The sequence below is a fragment of the Chlorocebus sabaeus genome, chromosome 3, assembly GCF_047675955.1.
Source record: "Chlorocebus sabaeus isolate Y175 chromosome 3, mChlSab1.0.hap1, whole genome shotgun sequence".
NCBI lineage: Eukaryota > Metazoa > Chordata > Mammalia > Primates > Cercopithecidae > Chlorocebus > Chlorocebus sabaeus.
Genome location: NC_132906.1, coordinates 89,956,856 through 89,975,942, shown reverse-complemented (window position 1 = coordinate 89,975,942; position 19,087 = coordinate 89,956,856). Strand labels below are relative to the sequence as shown.

At 38.5% G+C, this 19,087-nt stretch overlaps 1 protein-coding gene across 5 annotated transcripts; it reads left to right on the top strand.

The window, feature by feature from the left end:
• The first annotated feature begins 2 nt into the window (after positions 1-2).
• Positions 3-10,892, top strand: LIG4 (DNA ligase 4). 5 transcript variants are annotated; one of them, XM_007960865.3, is made up of 3 exons: positions 2,454-2,870; positions 3,701-3,749; positions 7,028-10,892. In XM_007960865.3, exon 3 carries the CDS (start codon positions 7,056-7,058, stop codon positions 9,789-9,791), a length of 2,736 nt encoding a protein of 911 aa, XP_007959056.2. In that variant the 5' UTR covers positions 2,454-2,870; positions 3,701-3,749; positions 7,028-7,055; the 3' UTR covers positions 9,792-10,892. The 5 variants fall into 5 exon arrangements, with proteins under 5 accessions (XP_007959054.2, XP_007959056.2, XP_007959055.2 ...); XM_007960862.3 differs by having other exon boundaries at positions 2,455-2,870; positions 3,701-3,773; XM_007960863.3 differs by lacking the exons at positions 2,454-2,870; positions 3,701-3,749 and adding an exon at positions 3-191.
• The last annotated feature ends 8,195 nt before the right edge of the window (positions 10,893-19,087 follow it).

The window sequence follows — 19,087 nt, the reverse complement described above, 5'->3', positions numbered from 1 at the left end:
GACGGTGGCCCGGACGGAAAAGATACCTCGGCGGCGTGGGCCCGGCTCCCTGTTCCACGACCTGGGGATCTTGGCCTTCAACCCTCCTCCGAGCACCAGGAGTCCCTCCAGTTACGTACCCCAGGCCTCCGCGGTGAAGAGGTGCCTGACCCGATGAGCTCGGGAGTCCACCATCGCTCTGCAAACCGCAGGTTTGCGGAGGAATTTGTTCTGCCTAATAGGGTTGTTAAGGGTGTCGCAATGAGGTCCAGGATTTAAAGCGCTTCTGTTTTTCTCCTTTTACCCCTACCAGAGTGGACTGTCAAGGGCGAATGCAGGTTTTGTGAGGCCTGAAACTTGTGCCATTTGGAGAGCCCTTTTAAAGAAAAATAATGTAAAATTATCTTATTTTTGCAAATTTTACTGAGGTGCACGACCATGGGAACACCTCGTTAGGGCCCCTCTCAAGGCCTTGGAAGTGTTCACAAAAATGGGCCCTTGAAACTTGGGCTTCATTAGCTTCACTGTCAACCCCCCTGTGCACTGAAGTGTACACACTTGTTTGTTTACAGATGTGTGCCTCCCCCTCCCTTGGGCTTTCCTTATTCTATGTCCCCTATTTTGTATATACAGAGGATATTTCATAAATTTGTGGGTTTCTTTTTTTTCCCCCCTTTTGAGACGGAGCCTCGCTCTTGTCGCCCAGGCTGGAGTGCAATGGTGTGATCTCAGCTCACCGCAACGTCCGCCTCCCAGGTTCAAGCGATTCTCTCGCCTCAGCCTCTCAAGTAGCTGGGATTACAGGAGCCCGCCACCACGCCCGGCTAATTTTTGTTTTTGTTTTGTTATTGTTGTTTTGAGACGGAGTTTCACTCTTGTTGCCCAGGCTGGAGTGCAATGGCAAGATCTCGGCTCACCGCAACCTCCGCCTCCAGAGTGCAAGCGATTCTCCTGCCTCACCCTCTGAGTAGCTGAGATTGTAGGCATGCGCCACCACGCCCGGCTAATTTTGTATTTTTCTTTAGTAGAGACGGGGTTTCACCATGTTGGCCAGGCTGGTCTCGAACTCCCGACCTCAGGTGATCCGCCCACCTCGGCCTCCCAAAGTGCTGGGATTACAGGCGTGAGCCACCGCGCCCGGCCTAATATTCGTGTTTTTAGTATAGACGGGGGTTCACCATGTTGGCCAGGCTAGTGTCGAACTCCTGACCTCAAGTGATCCGCTCACCTCAGCCTCTTAAAGTGCTGGGATTACAGGCATGAGCCACCGACCCGGCCTGTGGTGGTGGTTTTGTTGAACATATGTGTCTTGCTACCAGATCGAGAGCTCCAGGTCAAAGCTGGGTTCTTGATTCATAGCTTCCTAAGGTCAATTACCAAGTAAGTGCCAAGCACTAAAGTATACCATCTACATAAGTAAATTAATAATCATGGCAACTCTAGAAGATAGTGAAAAAAACCCTTGATTGTCTTTGAACCAAGCAACTAAAATAACATGATAAAATGGAGACTGGGCTTTAAATCAATTTGGAGTTTGCCTGGTTTCGTAATTCATGGTTCCTCTCATGTAACTAATACAGAGTCCAGCTTCTGACATTGTAGGAACTCAGTAGAGGTTGAACAAGGTACAGATGTACACGAATAGGTACCCTCTCATAAGATGGGCAAATGGAGGCTCCTCTACCTTAACACTGTTCATTTTTCCTCCAAAATAAATTGATAACTAAATTGAAGAGTAGATACCAAACAGTATCATGAGACTTTACAACATCACAGGTAAGTTTAGATATTCAGGCTACTTAGGTCAATTAGACATACAAAGTAAATAACTAAATGTTCTTGGGCTAGACGGAACCCTAAGTTCTAGCGCCACCACAAACTAGCACTGAATGAAATGTGTCAGTTTTGAAAAACGAGGTTTTTATACATTACACCACCTCTAAGGCACTTAACAACTCTAATATGCTTTATCAGGGCCCACTGCAGCAAAATTTGTTTTATCGTAAAGCAGTATTTTATGCTAAAATAAAATAGTTCTAAAAGTTGTTCCCACCACTCTTTATGAATAACTTCTCACTTCTCCATGGCGAAAGAGGACGGACCACAGCAAAAATTCGGTGGAAACCAGCAGCTCCTGGAACATAAAAACTGGGATTGTTTTTAATCTCTCCACCCTGAATATCTAGCACCATTACTATATAATAATAGGTGCTCAATAAAGGTTTGTTAATAACTTTATTTTTAATCCTTAAACAGATACTAGAAGAGTTCATAGTTAATTTCTGGTCATGCAACTGTTGAATTCTGTATTGTAAATTATGTATTGTTATGTATTATTGCTCTATTAAGATAACTCAGACCACAGTAGCAAACATCATGAAAAAAAAAAAGAAAACAGCTCTATATAGTTTGCAAAAGCCTATTTTTTTAAAGTTTAAATGAAACAACCGACTTTTTGAGGTGGGATGCCCTGTTCTCTCTTGGGAGATTTCACAATCAGCGAAATAGTATAGTTACCACTGTTTTACGTACAGAGAACAAGAATTAGAGGCTATCACTAGCCAGGGCACAAAGTGATCTTAGGTCTCCCTCAAGACAATATCCACTGGCGTGCGGATCAACTGCTTGCAAAGAGCATCTGCTGCTGAGGTCAATAGGAGCCGTGTGTACTCAAGACCCTAACCAGGATGCTCCAGGTCCCGCCTCCCCTGCTCCGTGGGGCTGCCGGCCCTCCCACCTCCCTTCGCGAGCCTGGCTGCGCCGGCGTGCTAGAGGCCAGTGACGGCACGGCCTCGGGTCTGCCCTGCGCCTGCGCGGCCAGCGGCTGCCGGAACCGGCATCTTCTGGCGCCAGCTTCCGGCTTAACAGCTGAGCCTCAGGCTTGACGTTAGGTGGGAAGTGTGCGGGGTGGCAGGTGGGGTTGGGGGGGGAGTTGGCATGGGGGTGGGGGGATGAGGTGTGGCAGGTTGGGGGTGTGGAGGGAGTCAAGCGGGGGGTGTGGTCCAGCAGGCGGCGGGAAGTCTGTGGGGCAGCAGACCACGGGGAGGTCTGTGAGGCGTCAGGTTGGGGTCTGTAGGTGTCAGGTTGTGGGTCTGTGGTGTATCAGGCGGGGGATCCGTGGGGCGGCAGGTGGGGGGTGTTCGGGGCGGGGTTTGGGGTGTGTGTGGCGGCAGGAGGAGGGGGAGGTCTGTGGGGAGTCAGGCAGAGGGTCTGTGGGGCGTCAGGCGGGGGTTGTGTGGGGCAGCAGGTGTGGGGTGTGTGGGGAGTCAAGTGAGGGGTATAGGGCGTCAGGTTGGGGGTCTGGGGGACCAGGTGGGGGGTGTCTGGGATGTCAGGCGGGGCTTCTGGGGGGCGTCAGGCGGAGGTTGTGTGGAGAGTCAAGTGGGGGGATGTGGGGCGTCAGATTGGGGGTCAGGTGGGGGGTATCTGGGACATCAGGCGGGGTGTCTGGGGGTCGTCAGGCAGGAGGTCTAGGGGCTTCAGGCGGGGGTGGGTCTGTGGAGGGGCAAGCAGGGCGTTTGTGCAGCGACAGGTGATGGGGGTTGCCGAGTTGACGCGCTGCAGACTGCTCCTCATTAGAAGCCTGGCCTCTTGATGCTGTGCCCTTATCTAGACCCAAGCCCCAGGTCGTGGGACGATTTCTCCCATTTTTGACTCCCTGGAACTGTGTTGCCTGCTTTACCTGCTTACATGCTGATGCTTTCTCATGGCAATCCCGCAGGAAACCATCAAGATCTCATTTTACAGCTGGGATTCCCTGGTTCACAGAGGTAACGGAGCTTGCCCGAGGCCAGGTATTCACTGGGAATCCGTTAAGTGTTGGGGGAGAATAGGGGAAACGAGCAGAGGAATGATGTAGATTCCCTCGGGATTTTCCATTTTCCGAGGGGGTACAGGGGGCATTGGAGCGGGAGAGACTTTAGGCTTGGAGGGAATTACTTTATTTCTCTACTTACACTTGGTTTTTCTTTAACTTTTGGGATCCCAGAGCCCTTCTAGCCTCTTTGTCCGCTCATTTCTTTCTGCTGAGACTATCCCAAATTGTCACTAAGTGCTGTGGAAGATAGACAACTGTAAACCCTTTGTTTCCTAGGGAAACACAGCTTGTCAAGGATTGCATGAAGGATACTTCAGTTGTATTAGTCACTTTCTCCTTTTTTTCCTCTGCCTTTTTTAAGTGCAATAACATAGCACTTAATCACCTTCCATAGTCTCTTACTTCTGAGTAAAACCTGCCGGTTTGTTTTCATGTGTCACTTCAGGACAATTTAGTCAGCAACTGAATGAATGATGAATCATTATTGTGTACTAAATGCTTGCATTCATTCTCCTGAAAGCTTTGCTTATTGTTAAAGAGTGAAGCTTCTTCCCACCTTTTTATCTCCTTAGTATTTTACAATATTTATATTTTAAATGTTGCTTGGATCAGCAAGCATTGTAGTATTAAAATTATCAAGACTTACTACTTTTTAAAGCACATTTTGTAGGTTATCTGATTGTATCTTCATTCTAATTTCTACATAGTTTTTAACCCCATTTTATACTTTAGGAAACAGAAGCTTAGAGAAATTAAGTAATTGCCCAGTATCACACAGCTGTTAAATGTTACTATCCACATTTGAACTCAGATTTATTAGAGTCCAAAACCTGAGCCCTAACCAGGAACCTCCTCATTTGTCTTATCGCAAATGGAATGAATCAGCTAAAATCCTCAGAATCCAAAAAATAAAATTAGCATGTAAAAATGAATGCAAGGCCTAATCTTTGACTTTGTATGCCATTGTAATGAGTAAAAATACTTATGCTAGTTTATAGCAATTTTGGAATCCTTGTTATCTGTGTAGCCGTTTTAGGATACATGTGTATCCACACCATTACCTACATTTTGTCATTATAAAGTAATTTAAGTCCTTGCCTGGGATTTGTTGAGCGAAACTTTAACTTTGAGACCATATAGAATCTATAGATACATCTGTAGAAACTATATACCAATATTTGAACATTAAAGAAATATTAACCTACTTCATTTTACATAGTTTATATAGAAATTGTAGATCTAGCATTGTGTACTGTGATGTACTCCCTTGAGGGGGCATATTTTGAGAGATAGGGCAGTGAACATACATAACCAGGTGTTATAGTCAGTTATGCAAACCAGATTCAGAGAGAGGAAACAACAGTATATTCAAAGATAAAAGTTTCAGAAAAGTGGTCTTTCATGGGTTTATCCCTTGATCTAACCCACTCAGTAGAAGTTGGGTTTCCTTTGTCAGAAATTAGACTGAGAAGTGCAGCTTTTTTCTCTATAGGCCACCAAATGGCTGTTGTGAACCATTGCCAGGGCAGTCAGAGTTACTGAATATTTTTAACCAAACTGAATCTCACCCACTGTGCATCTGCCTGTGTGTGTGAGTGTGTGGTATGTAACCAGACCATAGCTTTCCCTAGTGTGCTTATCCAGGAGTCAACTCTAGGTGTTCAGTAATTCATTCAGCAAACCTCCTACATGTCTGCCACTAGTAGCACAAATTATAGCACAATTTCTGGCCTCTAGAGACTGACAGTATAGTAAATGTAGTATTGTAATTAGCCATTTGATTTATTTTACTGGATACTAGATAATGTAGCCTTGTGCATGTGTGTGTGGCTCATTTGTTTGCTGTGATGGAGAATTGGAAGATGGGGAGCCACATGTTCTCTGCACTGTAATAGATCTCCCCACTCCCAGTAAAACTCTGACTCCACTGCCTGAGATACATGGTGTGCCAGGAGGTGTCTGAAACCACAGGATAAAACATAGTTTCTATTCATGGAGCATACATTTTACTTGAAATCTTTTTTTGGAAAAGTTATTTTAACATTACAGAGTTTAAACCATATTAAAATTAATATATTTATCTTCCAGTAGAACTTGTATGAATATTTAAAACTAAAAAAATTTACACTTGTGAAATTTTAGGAAATATTCTTGCCCTAGCTCAGCAAGATACCCATTATTTCTTCTCTGACTTTAGCAGACACTTTAGGGAAAAGCTCTCCCCTCAGGACATTTTACGTTTGTCTTATTTTGTTAAAGCACTTGAGCACTTGGCATTTTATTATACTCACTTTCCATTGCACTCCCTCCAACCTTTTTTTTCTTTCTTTCTTTTTTTTTTTTTTTTTTTTTTTTTTAACAGAATATATGTTCTTTTAAAGCAGAAACATGCGGTATTTTCCCCTGGCACGGTGTATGTAGCACATCTCATATGTAGTCATTAAATACTTAGGGAATAACTGGCCTGGAAATATGAAAAAAATAAGCATACTAATAAATTTATACTTACAAGACAGTAAGTAACTATGGTAAAATAGATAAAGTGAGGATATTGTGGGTAGGGCATTTTGAGTTGAGATTGAATGCTGGTGTGATTTGGCATAGCTAGCAGTGAAGAAGTGAAAGGAAACATAGACATAGGCTTTGCTTGGCTGGAAGAAGAGGGTACCTGTGTTTCCCTTTGTTTTGTTTTTTGGTCAAGGGCCCTGCCTATGATTAGGATTTCTAGGAAGTCAAATTTCAATTCAGCAAACGAGTGATTTGTTATAAACATCTGTTTGAAGAAGTTCATTTCTGGTGCTATGTGGTAGTCTGACAGGGAAAGAAGAGACATACGTGAGGGGCCTTCCCTCAGAAGCTCAGAAGTGAAGTGAATTAAGCCTGATGAGGTTTTTTGTCACCATTATTAGCAATATTTGTTTGTATTATGTGCTAAATAATTAATATATAGAATAATTAGAATTTAAGGAGAAAATTGAAATGATTTCTGTATTATAAATACAGGAAATAGCTATACAGCTGATGATACTTTTCATAGTAATTTCAAATTAGGGTTGAAACAAAATAGTTATTAAATGTAGAGGTTGAAAAGATACATCATTTAGAGCATTGATCTATTTAGCAAACAATAAACATTTATTGTGATCTCGGTGATCATTGTAAGGTCTTTACATTAAATATTTAGTTGAATCTTATCTTTTACTTAAAGTTATTCTCTTTTTGCTTTACTAGTTAAACGAGAAGATTCATCACCGCTTTGATGGCTGCCTCACCAACTTCACAAACTGTTGCATCTCACGTTCCTTTTGCAGATTTGTGTTCAACTTTAGAACGAATACAGAAAAGTAGAGGACGTGCAGAAAAAATCAGACACTTCAGGGAATTTTTAGATTCTTGGAGAAAATTTCATGATGCTCTTCATAAGAACCAAAAAGATGTCACAGACTCTTTTTATCCAGCAATGAGACTAATTCTTCCTCAGCTAGAAAGAGAGAGAATGGCCTATGGAATTAAAGAAACTATGCTTGCTAAGCTTTATATTGAGTTGCTTAATTTACCTAGAGATGGAAAAGATGCCCTCAAACTTTTAAACTACAGAACACCCACTGGAACTCATGGAGATGCTGGAGACTTTGCATTGATTGCATATTTTGTGTTGAAGCCAAGATGTTTACAGAAAGGAAGTTTAACCATACAGCAAGTAAACGACCTTTTAGACTCAGTTGCCAGCAATAATTCTGCTAAAAGAAAAGACCTGATAAAAAAGAGCCTTCTTCAACTTATAACTCAGAGTTCAGCCCTTGAGCAAAAGTGGCTTATACGGATGATCATAAAGGATTTAAAGCTTGGTGTTAGTCAGCAAACTATCTTTTCTGTTTTTCATAATGATGCTGTTGAGTTGCATAATGTCACTACAGATCTGGAAAAAGTCTGTAGGCAACTGCATGATCCTTCTGTAGGACTCAGTGATATTTCTATCACTTTATTTTCTGCCTTTAAACCAATGCTAGCTGCTATTGCAGATATTGAGCACATTGAGAAGGATATGAAACATCAGAGTTTCTACATAGAAACCAAGCTAGATGGTGAACGTATGCAAATGCACAAAGATGGAGATGTATATAAATACTTCTCCCGAAATGGATATAACTATACTGATCAGTTTGGTGCTTCTCCTACTGAAGGTTCTCTTACCCCATTCATTCATAATACATTCAAAACAGATATACAAATCTGTATTCTTGATGGTGAGATGATGGCCTATAATCCTAATACACAAACTTTCATGCAAAAGGGAATTAAGTTTGATATTAAAAGAATGGTAGAAGATTCTGATCTGCAAACTTGTTATTGTGTGTTTGATGTATTGATGGTTAATAATAAAAAGCTAGGGCATGAGACTCTGAGAAAGAGGTATGAAATTCTTAGTAGTATTTTTACACCAATTCCAGGTAGAATAGAAATAGTGCAGAAAACACAAGCTCATACTAAGAATGAAGTAATTGATGCACTGAATGAAGCAATAGATAAAAGAGAAGAGGGAATCATGATAAAACAACCTCTATCCATCTACAAGCCAGACAAAAGAGGTGAAGGGTGGTTAAAAATTAAACCAGAGTATGTCACTGGACTAATGGATGAATTGGACATTTTAATTGTTGGAGGATATTGGGGTAAAGGATCACGGGGTGGAATGATGTCTCATTTTTTGTGTGCAGTAGCAGAAAAGCCCCCTCCTGGTGAGAAGCCATCTGTGTTTCATACTCTCTCTCGTGTTGGCTCTGGCTGCACCATGAAAGAACTGTATGATCTGGGTTTGAAACTGGCCAAGTATTGGAAGCCTTTTCATAAAAAAGCTCCACCAAGTAGCATTTTATGTGGAACAGAGAAGCCAGAAGTGTACATTGAACCTTGTAATTCTGTCATTGTTCAGATTAAGGCAGCAGAGATCGTACCCAGTGATATGTATAAAACTGGCTGCACCTTGCGTTTTCCACGAATTGAGAAGATAAGAGAAGACAAAGAGTGGCATGAGTGCATGACCCTGGACGACCTAGAACAACTTAGGGGGAAAGCATCTGGTAAGCTCGCATCTAAACACCTTTATGTAGGTGGTGATGATGGACCACAAGAAAAAAAGCGAAAAGCTGCTCCAAAGATGAAGAAAGTTATTGGAATTATTGAGCACTTAAAAGCACCTAACCTTACTAACGTTAACAAAATTTCTAATATATTTGAAGATGTGGAGTTTTGTGTTATGAGTGGAACAGATAGCCAGCCAAAGCCTGACCTGGAGAACAGAATTGCAGAACTTGGTGGTTATATAGTGCAAAATCCAGGCCCAGACACGTACTGTGTAATTGCAGGGTCTAAGAACATCAGAGTGAAAAACATAATTTTGTCAAATAAACATGATGTTGTCAAGCCTGCATGGCTTTTAGAATGTTTTAAGACCAAAAGCTTTGTGCCATGGCAGCCTCGCTTTATGATTCATATGTGCCCATCAACCAAAGAACATTTTGCCCGTGAATATGATTGCTATGGTGATAGTTATTTCGTTGATACAGATTTGAACCAACTGAAGGAAGTATTCTCAGGAATTAAAAATTCTTACGAGCAGACTCCTGAAGAAATGGCTTCTTTGATTGCTGATTTAGAATATCGATATTCCTGGGATTGCTCTCCTCTCAGTATGTTTCGACGCCACACCATTTATTTGGACTTGTATGTTGTTATTAATGACCTGAGTACCAAAACTGAGGGGACAAGGTTAGCTATTAAAGCCTTGGAGCTTCGGTTTCATGGAGCAAAGGTAGTTTCTTGTTTAGCTGAGGGAGTGTCTCATGTAATCATTGGGGAAGATCATAGTCGTGTTGCAGATTTTAAAGCTTTTAGAAGAACTTTTAAGAGAAAGTTTAAAATCTTAAAAGAAAGTTGGGTAACTGATTCAATAGATAGGTGTGAATTACAAGAAGAAAACCAGTATTTGATTTAAAGCTAGGTTTCCTAGTGAGGAAAGCCTCTGATCTGACAGACTCATTGCAGAAGGTGGTAATGATAAAATACTAAACTACATTTTATTTTTGTATCTTAAAAATCTATGCCTAAAAAGTATCATTAGATATAGGAAAACAATAATTTTAACTTTTAAGATTGAAAAGACAATAGCCCAAAACCAAGAAAGAAAAATTATCTTAAGAGTGTAGTATTTGATCATTTTTTGTGATTAAGGTGAAATAATTAAACAGTCTAAAGAAGAGGTGTTTTATAATATCCATATAGAAATAAGAATTTTTACTTAAAGATACTAATAAGATACATTTAGAAACTTTTAACGTCATGAAAAGCGTTAACCTTCTAAACAGTATATTCTAAAAAATCAAAACTTTAATAATAGTTTTTATCTAATGAAAGCATTGCAAGAAAATGGGGTAGAATTGTTATAATTGGACTTGTAAAAATATGTCTTTTTACTCAGGGTTTAAAATGTCCCTTTTAAATGTGAGATGTAAACAAATTTGTTTTTTAAGGTTAAGGCCAAATGTAATAATAAAACCCTGTCAATGATGGTTTTAGCTAAATTAGAAGAAGTTGTATGAGACTTAATGATCTAAAAACTTAAAATTGAATTGGTTTGATTAAAAATAAAGCTTGCAATTTTAAAAGTATCTCACATTTAATTTCTTGCATTAAATAGAACATGCTTTAAAGGAAGTGTTTTTATGTGAATTTGCATTCCAGTATAAATAGTATTCACAAAAAAGAGATTTTTGTAGATTTTATCTATTGAATAGGTGTCAATATGGTATGCACATTGTAACTTTCATTAGAAATAAATTGCTTTGACTTTTAAAAATGACTTTTATAGTTAGATTATTTAAAGTCAATATATAGAGTATAATGTATGGATTTATATACCGAATTTTGGAATACAACCTATCTCATGACCATATTGAAAAGTATGGAATTTGATCCATGAGATACTATGTGTGCATTATTTGAAAGTAATTGGAAATTTTATCCAAACCGTGGAACAAATGTGTGTGATTTTGTTATACTTTTTAATTTAAATAAAATGTTTAATGTACTATTAAAATAATTTCTTATGTTCCATTCTTTTTAAAACAATTCATAATAGTTGTATCACACAGTTTCTAGTGTCAGGAAATTTTTTTTTTTTTTTTGAGGCAGAGTCTGGCTCTGTTGCCCAGGCTGGAGTGCAGTGGCGCAATCCTGGCTCACTGCCACTTCCGCCTCCCAGGTTCACACCATTCTCCCGCCTCAGCCTCCCGAGTAGCTAGGACTACAGGCGCCCGCCACTGCACCCGGCTAATTTTTTGTATTTAGTAGAGACGGGATTTCACTCTCTTAGCCAGGATGGTCCCGATCTCCTGACTTCGTGATCCGCCCACCTCGGCCTCCCAAGGTGCTGGGATTACAGGTGTGAGCCACCACACCCGACCTGGTGTCAGTAAAATTTTTGACTGGTGCCAGTCTATTTCCTCTTTAGGAGCCTTTGTATTTCACATTACCAATGAGCTGTATTGAAAATTTTAAACTTAATGTACAAAATAAATATTTAGTGTAACACATGTATAAAGCAAAGTGTATGCTTCATTTAATCAGCTTTCCTCAATGAATTTTGAAAATATTTACAATTCACTAAAATATAGCTCCATCATTTTAAATTGTTGTGCAATAGTTCATTGCCCTGTAATGTAGCCCATTATTGTTCAAATTTTACACTATTTCACCATGCTACCCACACCTTTTTTTTTCCTTTACTTTTTTTTTTTTTTTTTTTTTTTCCTGATAGTCTCGCTCTGTCACCCAGGCTGGAGTGCAGTGGTGCGATCTTGGCTCACTGCAGCCTCCACCAGCCATTCTCCCACCTCAGCCTCCCGAATAGCTGGGATTACAGGCACCACTAGAATAAAGTACATGAATAAAGGCACTAGGTCAACTATTTGCAGGATAAATATTCTAAATCCAACTGAAAAACACACTTGGCTCTTAATTCTCCAAGGCTATGGTTTCTTGCCAGAAAACAAGACAGCAGATTTACCAAGAACTGCTCCACCCTATTCCATATCTCTGATGACTTAGAAGTAACCTCAAGGAGTTCATTTCAGGCTGATGGCAACTTCTTTGAAAGTCAGGTGGCTAGAGTAGGTGCCTTACACTCATGTGTTTGATCTGGGATCTATGTGAACAGGGTTGCTTTGGCCCCTTGGAATTCTCACTTTTGGGAAAATATATTGTGTTTAAAATGTTTAGCATGGAATTCTTTGAGCCCTAGAATCTATCCTGTAAACAACACTACAATTCACTTTCATTCAGTAAAATAAGTTCTTACGCTCATTAGTAGCCCTTTGGGTAAAAAGAGGGATAAAGTAATCCCTGCCCTCAAAGAACTCACAGTGTATTGACAGATAAAGATAATTTGAATACAAAAGGTAAGTGTATTCCTAGTTAAAGGAATGATGGATTGTCCTGGAAAGTCATATGGTGTAGGGGAAAGAGCACAAGCTTTAGAATCAAGTCATTCGGGGCTCAATTACAGTTCAGCCACCAATTATCTGTTATTTTGAGCAATCACAACTTCCTTGAAACTTAGTTCCTCAAGTTTCAAATGCAAATGACACCTGTCTTATCAGAATGTTTGAGGACAGAACCATAGCTCCCAGCACATACTAAGGACTCTAGATTTTACCTGCTATTCTTACCCACACCCAGGTTAGTAAGTGAGTAACTGGGGGAAAATGAGTAGAATTTCATCGGGCACAGTGGTATGGAAGGTTTTTCCTGGAGGAGGAGAGATTATAAATAAAGCCATAGGGGATACAAAAGTGTGTGGAGATATTTGTAAAGCATTGAGATTTAGGGGTGAGGGAAAGAGATAGGTTAAAGTAGGCTAGGTTAGATTTTGAAAGGTCTGAAATGCCACACTACAGAATATGGACTATATCCTGTGCTCAGGATAAATGCAAAAAGAATTGTAAGCAAGATATTTTAGCCTCTCGTGTAGGGCTTTTTTTTTTTATTTCATTTTTTTGTTGTTGTTGTTTATTAGACCACTTTCTTAAAGTATGATATACAAAAGGCAGTACATATTTGAAGTGTACAACTTGATGAGTTTGGAGTTAAGTATACACCTTATGAGACCACCGCATTCAGGCCATAAACTTATCCATTAGCTTCAAAAGTTATCTTCTTCCCCAGTGTTTACTGACTGAGTCCCCACCATGCCTTCTGTTATTTAATGATACACAAATATGAGTGCCTCTTGAATTCTAGGCTTTGTGCTAGTCCTGGACAAACAACAGTAATCAAAGTGGGCAGAAATTCCTGCCTTCGTTGAGTTTACATTTTAGTGGAAAAGAGAGGAAAGAGAAAAATTCATGTTTCCTTCTCTCTCTGATTCTCCCTCTTTGGATGCTATTTCCTTCAGCATTTCAAAACCATGTATTTTCTGACTGATGCTTCTTTTCACATGCAAGCATTTCTAAGAATTGTCTAAATTTCTAGTTTCACTTTCTGGCTTTTCACTCTTAAAATTACATATATAATGTTCTAACAAAGTCTTTGACCTCTTCATTGATACACCCCATAAATGTTAAGAGCTTGTTTGGTGTTCCTTTAAAGGAACACAGGCACTTACATAGCGTTCACCAGGAAGAAACGATAATCATGTTTTGAAGTTATATATTTGGAGTGAACATTGAAGGAAGAAGATAATCCACCCAACTAGTCAGCTAGATGAACCAAATAAGCATTAGTGATTCTGACTGATAGACATCATGGGGACGTTGCCTTAGATGGAACACATGCTTCCTTTGATATTTGAAAAATTTTGGAGCATAGAAAAAACATGGAAGCCTTCCAAAATCATTTATTAGGGCTTAGTAATCTTGATATCTCCCTCTATCAAAAATAGCATAGAATGTGGAGCGACCAGAACTTGCATATGTTGCTAGTGGGAAAATGCAATGGTGCCACTTTGGAAAACTGGTAATTTTTAAAGCGATATACCTACTCTGAGACTCTTAAACATGTGATTTGCTCATCTTACTCTGAGTTAATTGTACTTCAAAAAATTTTTAAATGAATATTTGAAACAACTATTGATTGTATAGTTACATATATAAAACATCCCAATAATGCATTTTTAATTAATATTGCAGTTAGAAGAACAAGAAAATATTTCCAATATTTTAAGAAATGTGAGGATAATACAATATTAAATATATATTATGGCATGTGGCTGTATTAATAGATTAAATGCGGCAATAAAAAATTGGTATATGAAATTCAAAAGCATTCTTTTTTAAGCAATAAAAACAAAAATAATTTAAATAAAAATAGGAGACTTCTTAAAAGTGATAATGCTTCAAAAAAAGGAAAAAAAGCCAGTAGTTTTTGAGATTTTAGGATGATGGTGGCAGTGGCATCATAGTTTTTTAATCCCTATAAATTCCCACACAAGAATGAAACAACTGCATAGCAATCAAAAACCCATGGACAACATTTACAATAGGACTAAGTGATGAATAGATGAAAACAGGTGAGCTGTAATACTTGCATGGTATTCATATGTGTGTGAAGAAAACAGAGGGACCTGAGAAAAGCAGAAACTCCTTAGTACTTAGTAGGGATTTACTGGAAAGCACAGTGGGCAAGACTGAGAGCAGCACGTGAAACTAAGAGGGACTTTGTCCAGTGGAATAGCAGGTGAGGGAAAGGAGCCCTGAGTAAATCTGAAGGACCTAGTACCTATGAATTCTCAGAACTGAGCCACCATTGATGCTTTCCAGGTCAGGACCTCATAACGAAGAAAAACTGGTGGCAATGGAATAAAAGGTGAGCAAAATTGGGGCAACAGAAAGACAAAGGAAATAGAAGGTCCACATGAAGGTGAAGAGGAAGCAGCCAAAATTTTAGAAAGCAAACCATTATGGTTTTGAAAAGCAACACAAGTAGGAATTCTGTGACTTTAGAGAAATTACCATTAACTACATTTTCTTCTAGATGTTCAAAGAAGCTAAGCTAACCTAAAAACAAGGAACCAAATGATATGGGGGCTAAATTTAGACAAATAAGAAGAAAATAGTGTAATTGAAAGAATGCATTTCCGCAGAGAATGAACTCACATAAGAAACATCCCTAAAGCAGATCAAAATTGTAACCTGTAGCTTCAAAACATCTGAAAGATTTTTTTTTTAAGTACAAGATGTGAAAGAACAACATATTATTTCAGAACTGGAAAAACTCAGAAATTAGCTGACAGAACTTAAGAACTAGATATAAAAGAAAAAAATCTATGCGCCATTGGAAACTTAAACCCGTAGAAGTAATTAATATGTGTAACATGAAACATATTAAACTACATAAAATATTGAACCACATAAAATATCATTAAGTCAGCATTGGTGGGGTGGACCAAGAAGAGGTCTGGGACATCTGCCTTCTTCTGACATTACCCTTCCCTAAATCCAACCCTTTAAAAGGCACATAACCTCCTGGTCCTTGGTAATTCAGTAGGACATAAATGTGATGATCTCTGAGGTCCTTTCCAACTTTAACATTGTGGTACATCCAAGAGTCATTTACTGGAAACCTTAAATTAATTTATTAATGCACTTTTTATATTTATTAATTTACCTACTTACCCTTGAGATGGGGGTCTTGGTCTGTCCTCTAGGCTGGAGTGCAGTGGCGCAATCATGGCTCACTAAAGTTTCAAACTCCTGGGCTCAAACAATCCTCCTACCTCAGCCTCTTGAGTAGCTGGAACTACAGGCACATGCCACTATGCCCTGACAACTTTTCAAAAAAAAAATTTGTAGAGATGGGATCTAACTATGTTGTCTAGGCTGAGCTCAACTTCCTGCCCTTCAGCAATCCTCCTGCCTCAGTCGCCTGACCTTTTATTTTTACGGTGAGATCTTGAGCTAGTATCCATGGTTGCTTTGGGAGATGGGGCTGGGTGGTGAGCTGATAGAGTGATCCTGGGGAGGTGAGGGAATCTCTATACATGCATCTAGCAATGACTTTTTCAAGTCATGGTTTTTCCAAGGAACAGCTCTTCATTTCCATCAACCTTTGGTTTGGATATATGAGATTCTTCTATCTTATGTAAATAAAATGTCTTTCATAGATGTGATACTTTCACTAATCTCTAACATCCGTATATGTATGAACAAACCACTTCCTAAACAAATGCACCTTCAAGACAGATAATCATGCCCTTTTCCCCACAATACAATTAGATGGAATTCTCTCCCTTTTGTAGAGAGATTGTGTATAGAAATTCAGGAGCAGCATTGCCTAGTGATTAAAAGTCAAACCTTACTTACATAACTCTGCAGAGGATTGTTGTCAAATAATAGTAAGTGTTTTTATATTAATGTTAACATGCTTTCTGTTATGGGATAAGATAAATAAATGAAACAAAAATCATGAATTCTTGAGAATCTCGATGAGCTGGAATTTAATTACCCAGTTTGAACTAATGATGGTAAAATGGTCAAAGCTTTTGATGCTCTTAATGAAGAGTACTACCATGTCTTAGATTTTTCTACTTGCTGATTAAGGATTAGATAGACATCTGGCAGCTACTGTTAGATTTAAGGTGTATCCTTGCAGGATATATAAGGAAATTGAATTCATTGACTAATATGAGTCTTCAGATTCTTACAAAATATATATCTTAATATTTAAGGACAAAAATATCATTCAGCACTATGAATTCCTGAAATTCATACTTTATATAATTTAAGGGAGTAAGGTACATTCTTTTCCTTATGACTCTAACAGGGGTTTCTACAATTATTGGAGCAAGACTTTTGGGGTTTCTGAAACTAAATTACCAAAAGAAGTGTACTGATTTTTTTTCCATTTCATTCTGTTAGTTATTTCCTTTCTGCTGGAAAGTTGGTATTGTTAATAGCTGTAGAGGATGCTGGGAGTTATGTAATTTAGTCGTAAGTAACAACAAGCTATTTATAGTGTGTCTGGCTTTGGGGTAGAGCATCATTTTTCAACAGATAGTTTGGGAACCTCAAGGTGTACAAAGATGTTTCTGTATAAAGTTAGTAATGATTTTAATATATTTGGCTTTTTATATAAATTGATAAATAACTAAAGTTTCCTTTAAAATTGAGTAAGTTAAAAGCTTCTGAGTAGGAATTCAGTAAGCACTTGTAATAGTTGAGGATGACAAGTGGCGAATGACTCATTTACTGAATCATTTCATCATTCAGCAGAACATCCCATGCTGACAAAGAGGTTATGGCCATTATTCAGTTTTGAATTGTTTTTACTCCTAATCATATACAACTTAATTTGTCTCATAATATATCTTTAGTAAAAGAAGGAAAAATAAGGTAAATTAAGATAACACAAGTTAATGAAGAGCAGAAACATAAGAGTATTACAAAAACATATAGAGATAATTGTCACCAGATTAATAAATTGTATTCACCCGATCAAAATTCCTATATATCACATCAAATTTTTCCTAGCAGTTCCAAAAGCAATGTTACACAAAGGAGAAACTATGTTGGTAATCATATCCAGTTTACCTTTTACTTGTTAGTAATAGAACACCATTCATAACCTCGATATATTTATTTGTAGAGTTGTGTTTGCAAAGAACTCCAAACATTCTTATTCTAGCCACTTAGAGAAAATTCATGACGATTTTCAAAAATCTAATCCACTTGACTTTGTGGAAGTCCAATTTGCAAAAATTAAAAATCAGAAAATTAAAGTATTTTAATATATTCTTGGTGCTGAAACATATAGTTAATTTTTAGCATATATTTAAATATGCAAGGGGATATAGTATGCTATTTTATAATATTTTCCAACAAATCATGGCTACTTTCATAATTTATTTAAAGAGAATTCAACTGAATTTACTTATTAAAGAAACAAAAATTGGACTTACGAATATTGTTCCAGTTACTATTATTACACAGCAAGTGGATCGAAAACTTAGTGGTATAAAAAGACATTTTAATTATGGTCAGGTATTAAGTTTGTTCACAGTAGGTATGTCTTACATGGTTCTATTATGTCTGGGGACTTAGCTGGGTGTAACTTTCTTCTTGTCTCTTGCTGGCTTTGAAGATGTGACAGAACATGGATCTCACGGCCTCTAAGAATTGAGTTCAAGCAACAGTCACGAGAGTAGGGAAGTGATAGTTCCCTAGTTTATCCTTCAGAAGAGAAAGCAACAGTAGAAAACTAATGTAAATTTTTAGTCCAAGAAGTGGGGTGCTGCTTAACAAATACCTAAAAAGTGACTTGGGAAAAGAGTAAACGGTAGAGTCAGAAGAAAAGTTGAGGTGAATAACACAAGAAGTGTAAGTTACTGAGCAGATTGTTATTAGAAGTCTGGATTTCAAGGTCACTGGCAGTAAAGTCTCAAAAGGAAGCAAGGAACATATTATTGGAAAGTGGGGGAAGAGGGATCATTGTTATATAGTGCTAAAATCCTTAGGCAAATTGTCTCCTGTAATTATGTAAAAATCAGAACTTGTAGGTGACAAACTCAGTTATAGAGCCAAAGAGATTTTCAAGCAAGGTGCTGGTTTCTTGTTGCTTATAAAATACGGTAAGATTTAAACAAATATGTTTTTGTCTTTTAAACAAAAAAGAACTAGAAGTTGATGATTTTGAAAATTCTCAGCATCTCCAGAAAGCAAAAACTGCTGAAATTAAGAAATTGCTTCCAAAAATATGGTATGCAGAAAATTCCAAAGGTATGATTATGCAAACTTTGCTCAAAGCTCAGATATACCTAAAGATCAGATAATTCAATTTCACAGAGTCCTTTCCAGAGATCCTTTTAGATCTTCACGAGCAAGCTATGGGGCCCAAAGGAAGGTTAAGGACGTTGTCTTTTAGCCATCTGATATGGTTTGGCTGTGTCCCTACCCAAATTTCAACTTGTAGTTCTCATAATCCCCGTATGTTGTGGGAGGGATCCGGTGGGAGGTAATTTAATCATGGAGGCGGTTACACTCGTGCTGTTTTCATGATAGTGAGTGAGTTCTCACAAGATCTGATGGTTTTATAAGGGACTTTTCCCCTTTTGCTTGGCACTTCTCCTTCCTGCTGCCATGTGAAGAAAGATGTGTTTGCTTCCCTTTCGTCCGTGATTGTAAGTTTCCTGATGCCTCCCCAGCCCTGCGGAACTGTGAGTCAATTAACCCTCTTAAAAATAAATACCCAGTTTTGGGTATGTCTTTATTAGCAGCATGATAACAGATTAATACACCATCT

Excerpts from the sequence above, each read along its gene's own strand:
- LIG4 (XM_038007879.2), top strand. The coding sequence starts at position 3,686 with ATGGCAATCCCGCAGGAAACCATCAAGATCTCATTTTACAGCTGGGAT. Across the intron at positions 3,774-7,107 it reads CGGAGCTTGCCCGAGGCCAG|ATTTGTGTTCAACTTTAGAA; the intron begins GTATTCACTGGG and ends TTCCTTTTGCAG.